This window comes from Microcaecilia unicolor, unplaced genomic scaffold (assembly GCF_901765095.1).
Source record: "Microcaecilia unicolor unplaced genomic scaffold, aMicUni1.1, whole genome shotgun sequence".
In the NCBI taxonomy this organism is placed as follows: Eukaryota; Metazoa; Chordata; class Amphibia; order Gymnophiona; family Siphonopidae; genus Microcaecilia; species Microcaecilia unicolor.
This window is the reverse complement of record NW_021963203.1, coordinates 45,863-68,488: the sequence shown is the minus strand read 5'-3', so window position 1 is coordinate 68,488 and position 22,626 is coordinate 45,863. Positions and strand designations below refer to the sequence as shown.

General features: G+C 44.8%; 2 protein-coding genes across 2 annotated transcripts in view; one reads left to right on the top strand and one right to left on the bottom strand.

Moving 5' to 3' along the window:
* LOC115459070 (calmodulin-lysine N-methyltransferase-like) overlaps positions 1 to 2,157 on the bottom strand; it is a gene marked incomplete at its 3' end in the record, with an annotated part of 53,100 nt that extends 50,943 nt beyond the window's left edge. Inside the window, exon 1 of the mRNA XM_030188935.1 lies at positions 1,798 to 2,157. Within this exon, the coding sequence (XP_030044795.1) occupies positions 1,798 to 1,938 (141 nt within the window). The remainder of the gene's footprint in view (positions 1 to 1,797) is intronic.
* A 371-nt stretch (positions 2,158 to 2,528) lies between these two features.
* LOC115459071 (prolyl endopeptidase-like) overlaps positions 2,529 to 22,626 on the top strand; it is a gene marked incomplete at its 3' end in the record, with an annotated part of 63,087 nt that continues 42,989 nt past the window's right edge. Inside the window, 2 exon segments of the mRNA XM_030188936.1 lie at positions 2,529 to 2,726; positions 13,416 to 13,544. Coding sequence (XP_030044796.1) covers positions 2,529 to 2,726; positions 13,416 to 13,544 — 327 coding nt within the window.

The window sequence follows — 22,626 nt, the reverse complement described above, 5'->3', positions numbered from 1 at the left end:
AAAGTGGGAAGCTACATAATGGAATGTCAGGAAATTAATTTTCATGGAGACAGAAGTCGATGCCTGGAAAACCCTCCTGAGGGAGATCATGGAGACAAAAGCAGTGACAGAATTCAAAAAGGCATGGAATGAACAGAGGATCCCTACTTAGAAAACGGATGGTGTTAAATAACTGCACGTCTGTTGATGTGTCAAGTGGTGCTTAGATGGCGACTCCAGCTGTGAAGAACTAATGCCAGGTAGATTTCTACGGTCTGTGTCCTGTACCTGGCAAGACAGTTTAAGATGGCTAGAGAGGGCTTCAACAGCAACTGCATTAGTTGAAATGTGAGGACAGTGTCGAGTGGACTTGTACACTCTGGAGTGAATTCTATAAAAAAAACACACCTAAAAATAATTGGACCAGGAAAAGAACGCTGAAGTACTATTCTATAAGCCGTGCCTGAAGTTAAGCGCAATTGATAGAATGGTGCCTAAGCATGGGGTCACGCATAAATTGTGGTGCAAATACTTCCACCTAAATTTACATATGGAAACCCCTTATTCTGTAATTGTGTGTAACTCAAATTCACACCCATGACCTTCCTATTTCTATGCCCCCTTTTCCGGGCCACACATAGGCACAGATCATGTGCCTAAATTTACACATATACAGATTAATTTCAATTAAGGCCAATAATTGCATGTTAAGCCAATTATTGGCACTGTCATGCAATTTTTTGCATGACAATTAGTGCCAATAATTGGCTTTACATGCAATTATTGGCCTTAATTGAAATTAATCTGTATATGTGCAACTTTTATAGAATTAGGGGTGGGGGGGTCTATGTCCCAGAAATGACAAAGAAAGACCAAAATCAAGTATCTTATAACACATTCTTTGTTTAATAATGAGTTGATAGTGAATTTCACTGATAGGCAAACTGGATGGACTGTTCAGGTCTTTATATGCCATCTTCTATGTGAGTTCACTAAAACTGCTCTGAAATATAGCACAATGTTTATAGTTTACTATCCACATTATGTATTATAAAAAACCCTTTCAACTTTAGTCTGAATTCTCTTTCCCAATTTTTCTCAAAACTTTCCTTTCTTTTCAATCCATCATCACTCTTTCATCCATCTCATACCCAATCATTTACTGTAACTTCTCAATATCCTCCTAATTTATTTTCCAATTCCATCTTACTGCCATTATCTCTACCATTCTCATTTTTTTCCACAGCTTGTCTTCTCCACCCCACCCTGCCCCATAGAAACGAAGGGAATAAAGAAAGAGGCTACCTGTCTCTGTGCACAGCCATAAAAATCCAACAGCACGGTTTACACAAGTTCTAACCACAACGTCGGTTATGACAGAACAGGAGAAAGCCAAAAGTTTTATTTTAGTAAGCTTCTAACTACAGGGCTAATTACCAGCATAATACATCCAGGAAACCGGTACTGTCCCAGTGCGCAGCCTACCAGTACAATAATACGGAATACACCCCCCTCCCCCCAAATAAGAAAAGGCTTCCCCGATGCTACAGAGTTTGTTTTTCAGGTTCACCAAATTAGTTTGCACATTCCTAATCACAAAACAGAATTATTTCAGCTTTAGTTTAAAATAATTTATTACAACTCGTATAGTAATTTAACGTAACCAGCTTAATTGCATGAACATTTACATAGGTTAACCCTTTTATTTCCCTTCGCAGTGTGCATTAATGACTCGCAGAGGGTTTGCATTGAGTTTCATACATCCATTCCAGTTCCGGGAAGGCTGGGGCTGTTGCACGGGGGGCGGCTGTTGGTTACCTGTCCGAGCAGCTTCCAACGCGCTCTAGCAGCGTTGACCTTCCTCCCTGCAACTACAAGCCTGTCTTGGTCCCCCGACTCCTGCTGCCTGCCGTGGACCGGTCCGGTGCCCTCCCCCACCACTCCAGGTCTCCCATCCATACTGCGTGTGGGACGACACTTTAAAAGTCCCGCTAGTTTCCAGAAGATTTCAGGCTGGCGAAGGAGCTCTTCGCAACACCTCCCAGGCAATCAAAACTCAGTGTAACATAGTAAGAAACCTCATCATCACATCCCTCAACAAAGTGCGTTCGCAGCGTCACCCGGCGGTCGCTCCCAGAGCTTTTGGAACCAGCACAACCCTAGACGGCGAGCAGAGCAGCGCCCGTTTCCGGAAACAGACGTCATCAAACAACCGCCGCCACTACCTTCTCAAGCCACGCCTCCTCTCCCTGGACTGGTGCCAGGGACCATTGACGGTTTCTTACGTCATCTTCACGCACCTCCAACGGAGGGGAGTCAGTGGACAGGAGGGAGGGGAAGTGCGTATTTTTACGTAAGAAATGTGCGACGGCTGGTTTCTGTGCTGCTGCTGCTGTTATAGTGAAGTCTTTTTCGTTCTATTTTCTAATGTTAAAGCTGTTCTTTCCTTTCTATAGTGATCTAGTGATTTTCTGCAGCTGTGCATAACACTTGGCAAACACAGTAGTCTCCGGGGACAGGAAGGAACCGGCAGAGGTTCCACGCGCAGCATGAATGCAAGGGCTAGTCTCCTTCTACGGGCGAGCCTCAGGATTAACGTCATTCGCTCCAGGCAACTGGCGAATCATTTTACAGTTATCGCCTCTCAGATGTGCCTAAACGAACCCCAGCTTATAGTGAAGTGTTTCGGAAACAAACAGTTAGCATTGCCAAGAAAATTAATGATTGGGCGATTCTTTTCCAGCAAGGTATATAGTACATTTACAGCAGTAAATATACATAAAGCTTATAAGTAGATAATTTAGTCCAATTTTGTGCAGAAGTTTTGTTCATTTTTTCATATATCTATTAAAAAGTAAAAGAATAAAAATTGTAGAGTAACAGGAACACTTCTGTATTTAACCCTTTAGTGTCCAATGTTCCCATCAATCTGTTCCCATATGGCTTATTACGGGAACATTGGACAGTAAAGGGTTTAAACCTGTAGTACATTAATTAAGCTGATAAAATAACAGAGCCCATTTGTGTGTGCTTAAGTAGACAACTCTTCTTTTCAGGCATAATTAGTTCACATGAGTAAGTTTTACGAAAGAAGAGGCCCTCTTATTAAAGCTTAGCATGTACTAACAGACAGCACATGCTAAATGCTGCATGTCCTATTTATACCGATGGACCATGTGGCACTTAACATAAGTTAATGTCCATCAGCACACACTGTGCTTTAGTAATTGGTCCCCTTATGCTTAGCTGCACTAACAGACATTAGTGTGTGCAGTGCCACATGACCCATAGGTATAAAATGGGTTGTGCTATTCCTGTGGCAATTCTGCACACACAATAAATTGAACATTCTATAACATTCTGCTCACTTTATTTCTAATCTTCTTATCCAGAATTCCTCAGGCATGAAATACCACCCCACCAGCACTGCAGTTTCCTATTAACCTTCCTGGAGACTGCCACTCTATTCCCATGGTGCACACACACCTCATCCATTTTGTTTTTTAGCCCAGCCCGTCTCCCTTCACATACTCATCATCCACATCTTTTTCAGCCCCCCCCCCCCCCCCCAATCTATGTTGTTTGTAGGCTTCCCACTCTCTCCCTGTACACTTGCCACTGCAGTGCGGTAAGAGGAGGAACCACACATCAGGCTCCTTCCTGCTCCTCTGCTGTCCCGGGCCTGACTCTTCCTTTGAGCCTTTGGGGTAGCCAAACAGCTGCGTGGCTTAAAGGAACCAGAAAGGACCAAGACAGCAGAGGAGGAAGTAGTCTGATCTGTGGCTGTGTAGCTCCTCCTCTTACATTGGAATGGTAAGTGTGCAAGCAGGGATGCCGCAGCTGGAAAGCACACTACACAGAATTCTGCACAGTCCATGGACGTGTGGAATTCTGTGCAAATTCTTCATTGTCCAGTAATATAGAATTCCCCCAGGAGTATTGTGTAGTAGTTAGCATATACTATTATCTGTTAACATGTACTAAGCTTTAATAAAAGGGTTCCTATATTCTTCCACATATAGGAGTGGAGGACTAGCCTAATGGTTAGTGCAGTGGGCTGAAAACCTGAGGAACTGGGTTCCCACTGTGGTCCTTTGTGATCCTGGGTAAGTCACTTAACCCTCTATTGCCCCACTGGAGACAGGAAAAGTACCTGCATATAAGAAATATAAAATACCATGACTTTTACCCTGAGTGAGATTTCTAAGGGGCCTTTTTACTAAGCCACATAGGCGCCTACGCTCGCCCAACGTGCGTCAATTTTGAGTTTCTGCGTGGCCCTTGCGGTAATTTCATTTTTGATGTGCTTCCGCTACGCACACCAGAAAATATTTTTCTTTTATGGTGCGCGGGCGGTAATCTGCATTTTATGCGTATAGACCATTACCACCCGGTTACCACGTGAGACCTTACCGCTAGGTCAATGGCTGGCGGTAAGGTCTCAGACCCAAACTGGATGAGCGGCAATTTTCAGCAAAAATTTTAAAAAGGCATTTCCTTGTCATCAAGCAGATGAAGCCAGTACGTATGGGTTGTGTCCATCAACCAGCAGGGGGAGATAGAGAGCACTCAACTTTTCACAGTGCCTCATGGCCAGCCAGCTCCACTGCCTCTTCAGTATTCTCTATCTCCCCAAGCAGGGTGGCTGCAGCTTCTTCGAGCTCCATCAAAAATCTGCCTGGGGGTGGCTCCTGGCTTGCCGGTTGTTAGCCGGGGTGTTAGAGGCTATAGCAGCTTCACTTTGAAGGCACATAGGTCAGCCCTTTCCCTGCCTTACCCATGCCCTCGTGGATGTGGACATATTAGCTTGCTTTTCCCTGTCCTTTCCCACTCAGTGGATGCAGGCACATTGGTTTGCCTTTCCCTGCCTTTCCCACTCATCTGAGCCTCCGGAGTTCTTATTACCTCTGCTTTCCTCACAGCGTTAAAAAAAAAAAAAATGGAACAGAGGTTTTCCTTTGATTCTTCTATGGGACCGGAGCTGTGATACTCGGTCCGGTGAAGTAAGAGTGTTTTCTAAATCCTCCGGGGTGGGCCCGCGATCGGGGTGTTTTTGGCGCGAAACCGCCATTTTGAATTTTCCTGCCGTTTTCAGCGATGGCTGCGGAGAATGTAAAGCGCTGTTCCCGGTGTGGCAAGTGCAAATCAGCAGCGGGGCTCTGTAAATCGTGCTGTACAGGTGTAAGAGCCGGCCCGAGCATGGCGAGCGATGATTCTTCCCGCTCAGAGCTGGCAGCGGACGCCATTTTTAATTCTCCGCATGGCGCGGCCTCCGTAGAGACGAAGAGCCCTGAGCCCGGGGGGGACCTCGAATTGAGGCTATTCAGGGAGCGGCTAGCCCCAGACGGGATCTGGGTGCCCAGGGCGAGTTTTTCTCCCCTGATTTTGTGTTATTATTGCATAAAGCATACATGCTGAAAAGAGCTCTCCCTCAAGGGTCGTCTGAGGCCCCTTCTATTGTCCCCCCCCGGTGGATTCTGGCCTGGGACTGCCTGATGAGGCTATTTTCCCGGATAATTGGCATAAAGAAAAGCGTAGAAGGGCTAATTCCCCTTCAGATTGTGGTGCACCTCCTTTTTCCCCCTGTGGTCGGGCTGTGAGGATTCGGAGAGTTCTGGCAGGCCTTCATGGTCTGAGGAGCCAGAGTCAGGTGCAGAATTACCACAGGATCTGGATGATCCCTCCGCGGTGAGGATTTTCCACCGTGATGAGCTGCCAGCGCTTATTTCAGATGCCCTACAGGTCCTTTCTATTGAAGAGCCTGACATTGGCACGGCCTCCTCTGTGAATCCTAGGATGGCTAGTACCAAAAAACCTACTCGAGCCTTTCCTTTGCATGACTCCATCCAAGAGCTTATTTCCGCTCAGTGGGCTGACCCCGAGGGACCTTTGAAAGTTTCCAGGGCTATGGGGCAGTTATACCCTCTGCGTGAGGAGCATTTGGCTCGCTTTGCAATGCCTAAAGTAGATGCCCTAGTCACTGCGGTGACAAAGAGAACTACCCTCCCTGTGGAAGGAGGAGTTGCCCTGAAGGATATACAAGACCTTGGGCTGGAAGCAGCACTTAAACGGTCCTGAAATTGCAGGTCTCACTGTTCTGGCGTCTGCATGCAGTTGTTATGCTGCTAGAGCCTGCCTGGCGTGGTTGCAACAGGCAGTGGAACAGCCCGGAGATGGAGCGGAGCCCTTCTCGGATGTGGCTCCGTGGATGGAGTCGGCCTTGTCCTTTTTGGCTGATGCCCTTTATGATATTGTCAGAGCTTCGGCTAAACAAATGGCAGTAGCAGTGGCAGCTCGCCGTCTTATTTGGCTACGACATTGGGCAGCGGACATGGCCTCTAAGCAAAGGTTGGTGAAGTTGCCCTTTCAAGGCCTTCTCCTATTTGGTGAGGAGTTGAAAAAAAAAATTGTTAAAGGCCTGGGAGATCCTAATCCCCAGTGCTTGCCCGAAGATAGGCTGAGGCCTTCCTCCAAGGGCCAGGCGGTCCACTCCTCTTATAGACCTCGCTTCCGTGAAGCTAGAAGGTACCGCCCGGGGCGTTCTGCTGGGTTCACTTCTCATGCCCGTTTTTCAGCAGAGGAACTCCTTTCGCTCGGACAAGCGTTCCGCAGCCACCAGCTCTAGGCCTGGAGTTCAGGGGCGACCCTCTCAATGATGGTGCGCCGGCCCCCTCCTCGCTTCCTGTCATCGGAGGACGTCTTTGCCGAGGAGTGGGCCAATATTTCCTCAGATCAGTGGGTTCTGGACCTGATCAGAGATGGCTACAGAATAGAATTCAACGCCCCAGTAAGAGACGTGTTTGTGGAGTCCCGATACGGTTCTGTCGCCAAACGGGTGGCGGTAGAGGAGACTTTGCAAGGTCTGATTCAGTTAGGGGCCGTGTCCCCGGTACCTCCCGCCGAACACGGCTGCGGCCGATACTCCATCTACTTTGTGGTGCCACGAAAAGGTGGGTCTTTTTGCCCTATTCTGGACTTTAAAGCATTAAACAAGTCCCTGAGAGTGCGGCATTTCCACATGGAAACCCTGCACTCCGTCATTGCTGCGGTACAGCCAGGAGAGTTTCTCACGTCTCTAGATCTGAAAGAAACTTACTTGCACATACCAATTTGGCCCCCGCACCAGAAGTTTCTGAGGTTTGCGGTGTTGGGAAAACATTTCCAGTTCCGGGCCTTGCCTTTTGGCCTCGCCACAGCTCCCCGAACCTTTTCAAAGGTAATGGTGGTAGTAGCTGCTTTGCTCAGGCGAGAAGGTATCAGGGTTCACCCGTACCTAGACTCTGTAACAGAGAGCTATCAAGCTACAGCCAGAGTGGTCTCAGTACTTCAATCTCTAGGCTGGGTCGTCAATATGGCCAAAAGTCACCTGACCCTCTCGCAATCTCTAGAATATTTGGGGGCCAGGTTCGACACACACTCAGGCTATGTATACCTACCCGAGCTAAGGCGGTGCAAGCTTCAGAATCAGGTCCGTCTGCTCCTGAGGATGCCCCGCCCGCGAGCTTGGGACATTGTCCAGCTGCTGGGATCGATGACAGCCACATTGGAAGTGGTGCCCTGGGCGAGAGCGCACCTGAGACCTCTACAGTATTCCCTACTTCAAAGATGGTCTCCAGTTTCTCAGGATTATCAATGCAGACTTTCTTGGCTCCCTGCGGCCCAACTCAGCATGGAGTGGTGGCTCTAGACAGCATACTGCGGCGAGGAATGCCGCTGGCGCTCCCCGATTGGTGTCTAGTAGTGACAGATGCCAGCCTGAAGAGCTGGGGCGCACATTGCAAGGGGAAGCATGCCCAGGGTCTATGGACACCCGAGGAGTCGGAGTGGTCCATCAACCGCCTGGAGTTGAAAGCGGTGTTTCAGGCGCTTCTGGCCTTTCAAGTGACCCTGGAAGGATTGGCTGTCAGAGTGATGTCGGACAACACGACAGCAGTGGCCTACTTAAATCGACAAGGCGGCACTCAGTGCAGAACACTGGCTGCGCAGGCCGAACAGATTTGCCACTGGGCCGAGCTGCATCTTCAGTTTCTGTCGGCAGCTCACATTGCAGGTCAGAGCAACATGCAAGCCGATTATCTAAGCAGGCATCAGATTGATCCAGCAGAATGGGAACTAGCAAACGAGGTATTCCTGCAGATATGTGCCAAATGGGGCAAGCCCGTGATGGATCTTACGGCGACAAGTTCAAATGCCAAAGTCCCATGCTTCTTCAGCAGACGGAGAGATCCTCGCTCGGCAGGGTTGGATGCCTTGACTCAGCCCTGGCCTCCGGGCCTAATATATGTGTTCCCTCCGTGGCCCTTGATAGGGCGCGTGCTCCTGCGGATTCGGCTGCACCCAGGAGAAGTGGTCCTCATCACCCTGGATTGGCCCAGGAGGCCTTGGTATGCGGACCTCCGACAGGTGCTAGTGGAGGCTCCCCTTCCTTTACCTCTGTTACTGAACCTGTTGTCACAGGGCCCGGTAGCCATGGAGGACGCCTGCCGCTTTGGTCTTATGGCATGGCAATTGAGAGGGCGCAATTGAGGGACAAAAGCTATTCAAACACAGTCATTTCCACTCTCCTGCAGGCCTGCAAACGTTCCACTTCCGTGGCTTATGCCAGGATTTGGCGCTAGTTTGAGTCTTGGTGTGCTTCAAAAGCGATCACACCCATGCGGGCTCCTGTCTCGCCGATTCTGGACTTTTTGTAGGATGGTGTACAAATAGGCTTGGCCTATGATTCCCTGCGGGTGCAAGTGGCAGCGTTGGCCTCCCTTCGTGGTAAGGTTGAAGACGTGTCTTTAGCTGCTCATCCAGATGTGGCATGGTTTCTTAGTGGGGTGTTTCGGCTCCGGCCTTCCGTGCGAGCACCCTGTCCAGCTTGGAACCTGGGGCTAGTTTTGAAGGCCCTGCAGGCTTCTCCTTTTGAGCCGCTTCGGCGAGCATCGGAGAAAGATTTGACACTAAAGGCCGTTTTTCTTGTGGCCATTACTTCGGCGAGACGGGTGTCAGAGCTCCAGGCGCTGTCCTGTAGAGACCCATTTCTGCAATTCTCAGAGTCCGGGGTCACGGTTCGGACCGTGCCTTCCTTCATATGCCTAAGGTGGTTTCAGCGTTTCACCTAAACCAGCCTATTTTCTTGCCCTCCTTTGATAAGGAGGAGTTTCCAGAATCTTTTGGGCAGTTGCACCTGTTGGATGTGTGCAGGACTCTGCTGCAGTATCTGCGAGTTACTATCTCTTTCAGGATCTATGATTATCTGTTTGTTTTGCTATCAGGTCCTCGCAGAGGGTCTCCAGCGTCTAAAGCCACTATTGCCCGCTGGCTCAAACAAACTATCTTTTCAGCTTATCTGCTTGCCGGCCGGTCTCCACCTGTAGCCTTTAAGGCGCATTCTACCAGAGCGATTTCTTCCTCTTGTCCCTGCTGCCTTTAAAAATGCTGTGGTCACACCTCTCCTTAAGAAGCCTTCACTCGACCCTACTTGTCCCTCTAATTACTGACCCATCTCCCTCCTTCCTTTTCTCTCCAAATTACTTGAGCGTGCTGTGCTGTTCACCGCCACTGCCTTGATTTTCTCTCCTCACATGCTATTCTTGACCCACTACAATCTGGTTTTCGCCCTCTCCACTCAACCGAAACTGTGCTTACTAAAGTCTCCAATGACCTATTACTGGCTAAATCCAGAGGTCAATATTCCATCCTCATTCTTCTTGATCTTTCCGCTGCTTTTGACACTGTCGATCACAGCATACTTCTCGATACCCTGTCCTCACTTGGATTCCAGGGCTCTGTCCTTTCCTGGTTCTCTTCCTACCTCTCCCTCCGCACCTCTAGTGTTCACTCTGGTGGATCCTCTTCTACTTCTATCCCTCTGCCTGTCGGCGTACTTCAGGGTTCTGTTCTTGGTCCCCTCCTCTTTTCTATCTACACTTCTTCCCTTGGTTCGTTAATCTCATCCCATGACTTTTCCTACCATCTCTATGCTGATGACTCCCAAATCTACCTTTCTACCCCTGATATCTCACCTTGCATCCAAACCAAAGTTTCAGCGTGCTTGTCTGACATTGCTGTCTGGATGTCTCAACGCCACCTGAAATTAAATATGACCAAAACCGAGCTTCTCATTTTCCCCCCCCCCCAAACTCACCTCCCCGCCCCCCCCCGTTTTCTATTTCTGTTGATCGCTCTCTCATTCTCCCTGTCTCCTCAGCTCGAAACCTTGGGGTCATCTTTGACTCTTCTCTCTCCTTCTCTGCTCATATCCAGCAGATTGGCAAGACCTGTCGTTTCTTTCTTTACAATATCCGTAAAATCCGCCCCTTTCTTTCCGAGCACTCTACCAAAACCCTCATCCACACCCTTGTCACCTCTCGTTTAGACTACTGCAATCTGCTTCTTGCTGGCCTCCCACTTAGTCACCTCTCCCCCCTCCAGTCGGTTCAAAACTCTGCTGCCCGTCTCGTCTTCCGCCAGGGTCGCTTTACTCATACTACCCCTCTCCTCAAGACCCTTCACTGGCTCCCTATCCGTTTTCGCATCCTGTTCAAACTTCTTCTACTAACCTGTAAATGTACTGACTCTGCTGCTCCCCAGTATCTCTCCACACTCGTCCTTCCCTACACCCCTTCCCGTGCACTCCGCTCCATGGATAAATCCTTCTTATCTGTTCCCTTCTCCACTACTGCCAAATCCAGACTTCGCGCCTTCTGTCTCGCTGCACCCTACGCCTAGAATAAACTTCCTGAGCCCCTACGTCTTGCCCCATCCTTGGCCACCTTTAAATCTAGACTGAAAGCCCACCTCTTTAACATTGCTTTTGACTCGTAACCACTTGTAACCACTCGCCTCCACCTACCCTCCTCTCTTCCTTCCCGTTCACATTAATTGATTTGATTTGCTTACTTTTTTTTTTTTGTTTATTACATTGTAAGCTCTTTGAGCCGGAACTGTCTTTCTTCTATGTTTGTGCAGCGCTGCGTACACCTTGTAGTGCTATAGAAATGCTAAATAATAGTAGTAGTAGTAGTTGGGCTGAAACTGGAGCACTCTCTCGTCAAGAGATATGCAGTGCAGCAACATGGGCTTCTAAGCTCTCTTTTGCCCGACATTACAGGCTGGATGTGGCTGCTAGGAGGGATGCGCGTTTTGGAACACAAGTGCTAGCGCGTGGGGTGACCTGTTCCCACCCTATATTGGGATTGCTTTGTTACATCCCATACGTAATGGCTTCATCTGCTTGATGACAAGGAAGGGAAAATTAGGTTCTTACCTTGGTAATTTTCTTTCCTTTAGTCATAGCAGATAAAGCCATGAGCCCTCCCTGTATGATTGTATGCTGTGAATCTGTTTCAGGTTCTGTTCTTAGTTCCTGAAGTAAGTTCCTTCGGAGAAAGTTGGAAAACAGTCTTCAGGATTCATGTTCACTTACAGGAGGATGAGTCCATTCCCTCCAGTTTATGTTTTGGAGGATGAGTTTATTCCCTCCAGGAGGTTGCGTGTATCCCCTCCAGTTATACAATAAGGAGGACGAGTTTATTCCCTCCAGGAGGATGTGTTCATTCCCTCCTTTTGAGTTCATGCCCTTGTTAAGGGGCCATCGTTCGCAGTGAGGAAAGTTCATGTTATTCCCATTGCGGTTTGCCATACTGCTTTGGAAGCTTCAAATACTGAAGAGGCAGTGGAGCTGGCTGGCCATGAGGCACTGTGAAAAGTTGAGTGCTCTCTATCTCCCCCTGCTGGTTGATGGACACAACCCATACGTAATGGCTTCATCTGCTATGACTAAAGGAAAGAAAATTATCAAGGTAAGAACCTAATTTTCCCATTCTCATGTAGAGCCACAAAACATCCTAATTCATGTTTAATGTGGGATAAAAATGCCATACATAAGTAAATAAATATAAACATTTAATGTTGAGCACCTGATTCTCAAAGTGGACATATTCCAAACACTATAATGAAAATAAAATTATCTTTTCTACCTTTGTTGTCTGCTGACTTTGTTTTTCTGATCATGCTGGCCCACTATCCGATTCTGCTGCTATCTGTCCTCTTAACTCCGTTTCCAGGGCTTCCTTTCCATTTATTTCTTTACTTTCTGCCTTTCTTCTTCATTTCTTGTCCTCGCTCCCCTGACCCCCCCCCCCCCCCCCAGCCATCCATACCCACCCATTGATTATCTCCTCTCCCCTGCCCCCCCTCCAGTCACCCACCCATTGATTCTCTCCTCTCCTCTCTGTTTCCGGGCAGATTTTCTAACAGGAGCTGCTCATCCAATCAGAGAGCTCTATTTGAATGCAGATTAACATACAGACACTCTAATGGGAATTTTTAGTCAAAAACACTAGCTAAACCCTTCGTTTTTGGATCAACGTTCACATTTTTGATCAGAGCCATGCCCTAACATTAAGGCTGTAAACATTTCCAACAATTTTTACCCATAAATATGCAAATGAGAACCTCCCAAAAACGGACTAATTTGCATATGGCTTGAGCAAATTTGAGTACATAGCATACCAATCCCACTTCCTATCACCTAAATTCTGCAATTAGATTTAATGCAAATACTTTTAAAACTTATTTTTAGCACTTTTAAAATTTCAGGGGTCAGTGCAAGTCTCTTTGGTGTGAACTGCTCATGTGCAGGAATTCATGATCCTGGTCAGTGTTGCCAGATTAAACCAGTTGAAACCCGCCCAAAATTTCACACCCCGCCCCCCACCGTCATCAACCCCACCCCCACCGTCATCAGCTCCGCCTCCGCTGTCATCAACCCCGCCTCTGCCGTCACTAACCACGCCCCCTGCAGGGCGAAAAACTGCAGACAGCGAAAAAAAACCCGCCCAGCCAAATAAAAGCCACTCAAAAAACCGCAACCCGCAGCAGGCAAAACTTTCCCGCAGCAGGTCGCGGAAAGCCGCCCAATTGGGCAGGAAAACCGCCCATCTGGCAACCTTGATCCTAGTTAAATATCTCCCTGGCAACCCAGGACACCTCCAGCCAACATCCCTGCTCTGCTCTCCCAGCAGTAAGATAATCAAACTACAACTGGTTATACACAAGGCTAGAGAAGGCTTTCACTGCTGCTTCTATTTAAACCCCCCAGAGCAGCAGGACTCACAGGAGAACTACTACTAATACTATTTAGCATTTCTATAGAAACAGCTGATCCATCCTGCTGTGGCTGGGGAGGCATAGCCTCCCCAAGCCTCTTATACCGGGCGCCTAAGCTCCCAGCTGCTTTCTTTACTCCAGTCAACTAACTCCTTCCTGGCCAGGTTTTACTTGTCTCCCAGGGTTAATAGTATTTCAGTTAAACAGTTTGATTTCCACTTTGTATTTCATGCTAGGTTACACATTAGGAGTCTTCTGTCCCATCTTTAGTGATAACCCTGAGAAGGTTGTAGCACAAAAATGCAATGCTTGAATTGAATCTAATTTGTTTTTTCCAGGACGTATTAAAATCAGAGAGAGCACATTGGAAAAAAGTCTCAGTCAAGTATACAGATGTAGCAGCAAAACTCAGGCAGAGGTTGGACTACATCTATGAGACATACTCATTCAGCCCAGATACGTCAAAGGTGAGTAAAAAAAAAAAATTGTAACCAAAGCTGAATCTGTTTTGTGTTTTTGTATCTAATCTGGTTCAGGCAAATTTGGTGTACGGACTATTGATCATAGGACAGTTGATCATAGGGTCTTTGATCACACTGCCTTTTGGTCATAGGACCTTGTGGTCAGATATATAATGGACATATCTACTATTGGTCATAAGGCCATTAGGTCACCGACATACTGGTCACAAGGACTTATTGTCACAGTGCCTTTTGGTTATATGGCTATTGCTTATAAAGCCATTAAAACTTTGGTTTTATAGATAACTAGTAAGAAAGGCCCGTTTCTGACGGCAATGAAACGGGCACTAGCAAGGCGCTTTCCTTACCATCCCCCTCCCCTTGTTGCTGGACTTACTGGATCAGCTGTTCGGACGGCACTCCGTGGGGGGGGGGGGTGGAGGATCTACATAGGTTGCTGTTTTTCTGTGTGCGTCGGGGGGGGGGGGGAGCGTCAGAGGGCGGTGGAACTGGGGTTTCGTTGAGTGTCATAGCCCCGCCCCGAACATCATCACGTTGTGACGCGTGGGCGGGGCAAGCACTCATGGTGGAAAACTGATCTGGACCATGACAACTTAACTTGGAATGCTGGGTAAGTTTGCCTCATAGAACGTTGGCGGTGCATTTTATATAGAGAGATATTATTACATGGGCTTCAAAGGCTAGTAGGGATTAAGCTTTTTTGGTCTCATTCCAAGTAAAGCTCCTTTGTGTAAGTTATTGTTTATAATAATTGAGTTCAAATTGTAAATGTCTTTTGAAGTCTTTCAGGAGGGCTGATAAGTGGAGTGGAGGAGTAGCCTAGTGGTTAGAGTCTTGACATCCAGAGGTGCCCAGCTCAAATTCCACTGCTTCTCCTTGTGATCTTCGGCAAGTCACTTAACCCTCCATTGCCTCAGGTACAAACTCCAGAGACAGGGAAATACCCAGTGTACCTGAATGTAACTCACCTTGAGCTACTGCTGAAAAAGGTGTGAGCAATCTAAAATAAATAAACATATTGTAACGCATGGCTGTTGATTACAATTCTTTATAATGCTAGTTGCATAATGTTAACAGGAAGTTGCTATTGCGATGTACATGTTTGTGCTTGATGATAAGTTAGATAATGTAGTTATAACATCTGATCAAATTATTAATTTACAATTTAGTATAAACTTTGTTTAAAAAGTGTGATTGAGACTGCTTTTCATAAACAGAAGTCAAGGGAGAGTACGGTGTTTTGCAAAAAGGCAAAACAGCGTTCATCTACAAAGGACACGGATACTGCAAACATTTCTTCAACCAACTTGGACACGCAATGTGGCATTGCAGCAAAGCAAGAACTTTGAGCCTAAGAATAACCATTCTGGGTCTGACCAATGGTCCATCTAGCCCAATATCCTTCTTCCAACAGTGGCCAATCCAGGTCACTAGTACCTGGCAGAAACCAAATTAGTAGCAACAATCCATGCTACCAATCAAAGGGCAAGCAGTGGCTTCCCCCATGTCCATCACAATGACAGACTAAAAGGAATGGGGTTGAAACATGATATACCCCCTCTCTGTGGTTACAATCAAAGCAGTTTACATATTGGTATTTATTTTGTACCTGGGGCAGCAGCAGGTTAAGTGACTTGCCCAAAGTCACAAGGAGCTGTAGTGGAAATTGATCCCAGGTTCTCAGGCCACCACACTAACCATGTGGCTACTCCTCCACTCTTAAAGAATAACCTGAAACACTCACAATGAGAATCAAACCCACGTCCTGCATTCGGTGCACACAGCCCTAATCCCTTGCGCCAAATGCAATTCATTAATTAGCAATAGATTGCATATCCTACACGATGATGATGATGCTGCTAACATAACCGTGAACCAAACATCGGTAAAGTGTTTGCCAAAAAAGCCGTAGGAGACATGAAGAAGATCATCGGAGAAGCAAGTGTTAGACCAAAAGAAGCTTTCTGAGACCCTCTCGCCACATGTAATTATGGCACTGCCGAAGAAGTCAGCACTACTACTACTTGACATTTCTAAAGCGCTACTAGGGTTACGCAGCACTGTACAATTTAACATAGAAGGACGGTCCCTGCTCACAGGAGCTTACAATCTAAAGTAGAAATGTACAGTTAGTCAAATAGGGGCAGTCTAGATTTCCTGAAAGGTATAAAGGTTAGGTGCCGAAAGCAACATTGAAGAGGTGGGCTTTGAGCAAAGATTTGAAGATGGGTAGGGAGGGGGCTTGGCGTAAGGGCTCAGGAAGTTTATTCCAAGCATAGGGTGAGGCGAGGCAGAATGAGCGGATCCTGGAGTTGGCGGTGGTGGAGAAGGGTACTGAGAGGAGGGATTTGTCCTGTGAGTGGAGGTTTCGGGTGGGAACGTAAGGGGAGATGAGGATAGAGAGGTAATGAGGGGCTGCAGACTGAGTGCATTTGTAGGTAAGAAGGAGAAGCTTGAACTGTATGCGGTATCTGATTGGAAGCCAGTGAAGTGACCTGAGGATGGCACTGAGCTGTGCAGTTCATTGACACAGACAGAAGATTCTCATGGAAGGAAATGTAGATATTTTACTCAACGTTCCAAATTATTTTCAGTTTCAAAGTACCCATTCGTTTCAAGGAACTGATCGCTTACTCATCTTTGGTTCAAATGAACTATTAGATGGTTTGACTCGGTCTACACTATGGATTAGAGATGGAACATTCAAGGTAGTACCTGCATTATTTTTCCAACTGTATTCTATTCATTTTCAATTTGCTGACTGATGTAATCCAGCTGGTTTATACTGTCTGCTACTGATAAACTGTTCAGGGGAAGGCGAAGGACTAGAATGTGATCCCCAGTTATATGGTGGAATAAGGAGATATATATTGCGACAACAATGCAGCCATGATGAGAAGCTCCAGATGCATGACTCAGATAAGTGATTGTTTATGTTTAAATAGTAGCTGCCTTATACCATTATACATGTTGAGATAACAGTATTAATCAATGAGGCAGTGAGCATGTGAATAGTGAGCACTTATTTTGGACTGGTGGGGCATAAGAATTTTTTTAAAAGAAAAAAACAAACATATATAAAAAATATTTTCACCAGTCTGATAGCACTTTTATTGGGACATGATGTTTCTAACAAAATAAAAATAATAATATATAAAAAAAAACAGAGCAACCCGATGAATGAAGTGCTACACCACTAAGCTACGGAGACATACTGTGTGCTTATTATAGTGGGAATATCTGAGGGTGCCCTTTAACAAAAATAGAAATTCAGCACAATACTAGCGGTAGGCTAATGTTTTCCTGGTTTTGATGAGACAATTGCTACTGATAAACAGCATTCAACATATAATTACCTATTTCAAGATATAAAACGACTGATTCCTTCTACTTGTCCAATACTTATACTGACAGACTTTGAAACTGGAGTGATGTCCACATTCGAAGAATCCTACCCTTTAGCAAGGATAACAGGGTGTTATTTTCATTTAGCTGAGAGTATTCTATGTAAGGTTAGTGACATAGGCATGAAGACTGCTTACAAGAGCAATGACAACGTCCTTGGATCTGTTAGGTGTCTTTCTGCCTTTGCATATGTGCCTGTAAGAGATGTCGCACTAGCGTATGACCTCCTTGTAGAAACTATCCCTCAGATAGAACATATGGACGAACTCTTAACTTATTTTGAACACATGTGTATCAGAGGCTGACAACGACGGGGTCATGATAATGCATATGCACCCCCGCCTTTTAGGATTGAAACATGGAATCAATACGAATCAGCAGCAGATGGACTGGGTTGCACAAATAACATTGTGAATGGCTAGCATTTTGGTTTACAAGCTCTTTTGCAGTACAGTCATACAGTACTTTGGAAGTTTGACTGGATTGCAGAAGAATCAATTCAACGGAGGGTATCATTTTTGTAAGCATCATCAGGTGTTAAGCTGGAATCAGTGAAGCGCTATCGTTACTGAAAAAGCTTGTGCAGAAGACAGTTGCAATATACGGTAAAACTGATAAAGAAGCTAATTTTCAAAGCACATAGACTTACAAAGTTACATGTGGAACTTTATAAGTCTATGTACTTTGAAAATGAGCACCATAATCACTTACATAGTATGGCATTTATATCACAAAACTGATACTGTATGAAAATGATTGAGTTGTAAATTTGATATTTTATTTCCAACCATATCACAATGACTTTGTATCAAGTCTTTATTTTGTATCTTTTATACCTAATTATTGTTGTCTTTCTGTATTCTTTATTTACTCTTATGTCATGTTATGTTATTACCAACTGTCCTATGACAAACAGTATAAGTGATCAATAATCTTATACTATGTTGATCAGCATGCATATGGCCAATAACACCAGTGTCTATATGACTGGCCGTATTCCTATATAACAAAATGTCCACTGAATTTTATGATCTACTGTCTGATGATTAAAACCGGCAAATTTACAGTAGTGAGATTACAGTATATAGATTTCTGTTGCTAATATTCAAAGTCTGTAGCATATGTGGAGAATAATTTTATAGCAGGGTGCCTAGGTTAGGTGTTCTCCAAGCCGTCTGTTATCTCTTTTTACGGAATTTGCCTTTACATTGTAGGCGTGGGCATTATGCCTCATTTAGCTTATTGAAGATGCGTGTAAATTAAGGTATTTTATAATTTATGTATATACTTTCTGACTGCTTGGACTGTGCCCATGGCAACGCCTACAGTAAAAGTACACAAATGCATTCTATCATGCATACTTTTATGCTTGACTCAATTTTAAAGAACCATGTTACACGTGTGTTTATCCACCTGTGTGAAAACAACTTTATAAAATTACCCCCAAGAGGATAAGCTTACAACAGGATGCTGGGTTAATGGGGTAGGAAGGCACCTATTTTTTTCCCAATTTTATAAAGACACGTAGGCACTAGGCAAGTCACTTTAATCCTCCATTACCCCAGGTGCAAAATAAGTACCTGTATATAATATGTAAACCAATTTGATTATAACCACAGAAAGATGGTATATCAAATCCCACCCCTTTCCTTCCTTAAAAGACTAGCACAGATTCTACAAAATTAGCACTAAGTTCATGGGCACTGATCCAGAGCAAGTCTGAATGTCGATGTGTAATGTACAAGCATATTTTATAAAATACATGCATAATTCACAGCTCCGTTCAGATTCCTTCCCTGAGCATGCCTACTGTACAAATGTGTGCTGGCTTGCACCACACCTACTTATAGGCATGAACTAATTTTTATAAGAGGCCTTTCACATGTGTAAACACACATATTAATGGGCTTTTTCGCATGTGTGAATGGTACTTAGCCCTTCTAAAATGATCTCCAAAACATATTAACTTGCAGTAGTGCATGTTTTCATAAATAAACACCAAAATGTTAAATTCAGAAAACTAATGGCTTCTAGTAAACAATCCGACAGAATGTCCTACAATAAATTTATTTATTTAAAACATTTGCGTCCACTTTTTCACTTCCAGTAATGTCCAGACAGTGTACAGCACTATAAAAATTTTTCAAAATATAACAAATTAAAATTAAGTCTAAACTAACATCTATGAAAACTTGATACACGTACCCTATTGGGCTCATTTTCGAAAGAGAAGGACGCCCATCTTTCGACATAAATTGGAAGATGGACGTCCTCACAGGGTCGTCCAAATCGGTATAATCGAAAGCCAATTTTGGGCAACCCAACTGCTTTCCATCGCAGGGATGGACAAAGTTCAAGGGGGCATATAAGAGGCGTAGCGTAGGCGGGACATGGGCGTGCCTAACACTAGGACGTCCTCGACCCATAATCAAAAGAAACAAGGACGTCCCTGACGAACACTTGGACGACTTTACCTGGTCATGTTTTTCTTACGACCAAGGCACAAAAAGGTGCCCGAAATGACCAGATGACCACCGGAGAGAATCAGGTATGACCTCCCCTTACTCCCCCAGTGGTCACTAACCCCCTCCCACCCTCAAAAAACATCTTTCAAAATATTGATTGCCAGCCTCGGATGTCATACTCAGGTCCACTGCAGTATGCAGGTCCCTGTAGAGGTTGTAGTGGGTGCAGTGCACTTCAGGCAGGCGAACCCAGGCCCATCCCCCTTACCTGTTACGTTTCTGGAGGAAACTGAGCCCTCCTTCACCTGTAAGGGCTATGGTAGTGGTGTACAGTTGTGGGTAGGGGGGTTTGGGGGGCTCAGCACACAAGGTTCTATGTTTCTGGGAGCAATTTATGAAGTCCACTGCAGTGCCCCCTAGGGTGCCCGTTTGATGTCCTAGCATGTCAGGGGGACCAGTGCACTAGAAATTCTGGCTCTTCCCACAACCCAAATGGCTTACATTTGGTCGCTTCTGACATGGACGTCTTGGGTTTAAATTGTCGCCGAAAATCAGGGACGACCATCTCTAAGGATGACCAGATTTCAGGATTTGGGCGTCCCTGACCTTATTATTGAAACGAAAGATGGACGTCCATCTTGTTTCAAAAATACGGGTTTCCCCGCCCCTGGATGGGGACGTTTTGCGAGGACATCCAAATCAAAACGAGGACGTCCCTTTCAATTATGCCCCTCTTTGTTTCCCACCTTCCTCCATTAATGAAAAATACAGCATAAACCAGCAATTTACCTAGGAAAGGGTTAAGATTGTAATTCCCTACTGTAAACTTAGCTTCTCCTGAAGTTGATTCCATAATTTGGGAAAAAAGGCCTAAAAGTCTCGAGCTCAAAGTCTTACTTTCCTTGTTTCTTTAATCACAGAGAGCACAGAATGCAACATCTGGCTAGACCTTAATACTGAACCAGTTATGTAGTACTTTAGCCCTTTGTGTAAGTAGGGCAGTCCATTCACTCTCAGGATCCTGGCTTTCACCAGCAAAGCAGTACAAGATGGTCAACAAAGAGGATGCTGATTTCCGTTTTGGACATCTCCTTATCATTCGTGCTGTTGCATTTTGAATAATCTGAAGGTGCCTCAGTAACCTACATGGCAACTCCACATAAGTAGCATGAAAATAGGCTGAAAAGAGCCCTAGACTAAATAAACCCTGGCTCAGATGGAGTGACCAGTTTTTGATTCAAGCAGTTAACAACCACTCTACCAAGACCTGACAGATTGCAAAAATCAATTGGTCAGGCAGCCAAACTTAACACCAAAACAGCTAACAAGAGGCAGAGCACTTTTTCTTCCTAAGAGAGATCCAAGTAAACATTCTCAAAAATTGCAGACATGTAACTTGTCTACGTACAATCTGTAAGCTATTCACTGCAATAGATGCCGATAGAATATATAATCATACGATCTCTAATAACATGTTAGCAATAGAAGAGAGAGGCAGTAAATAGGGAGCATATGGAGCCAAGGACCAGTGAATAAAGCTATTATGGCCAGTGCTAAGAAAAGCAGAAATCTCAGTATAGATGGATTGACTATAAGAAAGCCTTTGATAGCATCTCACTTTCCTGGATAATAAATTGCCTTGTAAATTGTACATAATAAACCCTGGATTAATCAAATACATCATTTACCATGAAAATTTGGCAACCCCCACTCCCCCTGCAATATTTGTCTTTCCTAACATCAAAATCTAAATAAATAAAGATCCTAACGAGGCATATTTCAGTGAGACTCTCTGTTGCCACTTTTGTTTTGTTTGGCACTTAATGGTTCACCGTGGCATTCTTTAGCATATACACGTTGGTCTTGCGTTTCTATGAAACTAGTGTCTAGTGCCCAACTTAGTGTTTGTAATGTGCCAAAAATTAGTAAATTTAATAATTGTCTTTACAATCTTAAACACAGTAAAACAGGCACTTATCTGAAACATCAGTGGGCAGGAATAACCATAAAGTGGTTATTCCTGGCCAGAATCCATCTCAATCATTAAACTTGGACAAGTGTTCCAACGAGTAGAAAATGAGTGAGAATCCACCAGCACCAAAAGAAAGGGCGGAAAAATAATTTGCAAAGGAAGAGAAAAAAACTCTTAAAAGAATTAGATAAGCAAATGAGGAAAAATAAGTGGCAGATGTATAAATATAGTGAGAAATGCAAAGTATTACTCTAGGATCTATTCATTGATCAACATCTGGACACATGAATGGTTAAGGAAAAGTGAATTGAAACCTAAGGATTTAGCAATTGATAGTTGCAGCTCAAGACAGCGGATTTTAGACGAAATGGTTTACAGCAAGCATAGAAAGACTAGCTGCAAAGTTCTGATGGCAGAAAATTTTTGTACAGAAAGGCACAACAAGGTGGCACATCTCATCAGTTGGGAACTTTGTAAACATTATAACATTGCTGTACCAGAAAAACACTGAGAACATGACCTTAAGAGAATTATGGAGAATGAAGAGGTTATGATCATATTCCAATTGATTAAAAGCTATATGCAAGGTAACTGGACAAAGTAGTAAAAGCAAAAAAAAAACACCAGAACAGCATTGATCTTAGAGGTGTCAGTCTGAAGTGATTACTCTGTGAATCGTGTAGAAAAAGAAAGAGATGTTCAAGTACCAAGCAAATGAGTCAGAAGAATAATCTATTTGAGATAGTCTCTTCCCAGGACATTTTCTGTTGTAGCATGCAATAAATAGAGGAAATTTTCTATTATGTGCTCTTGAAATCAACAAGATTCTTTCAAATGGTCTGTTTCATCACCTTAAGTATCTTAAGGTGATGAAAGAGAAGTATCTTCTCTTGTCAAAATCAGGTTTAAACCAATTTAATGAAAGTTCACCTCTTTGCAATTGTGGCCTACCTTTAGTATTATAAGAGGGTTCTTAACTCTTCAACCCGTTATATCTAGGTTTGAGTGGGTTGGCACATCGAAAACCTGACATAAGTAGTTCTTCAAAGAATGTGGCCATTACTCAGCTAATAAAAGCACTGTTTGAGCCCCAGGAGTTAACAAGCCTTAAAATTTCTTTCATAGAAGGTTGTGTTCTTAGGGCTTTTTACATCCACATATGTAGAATAATGAACTACAAGAATTAATGCCTTACCTTTCATATCTACAGTTTTTCTGCAACAGA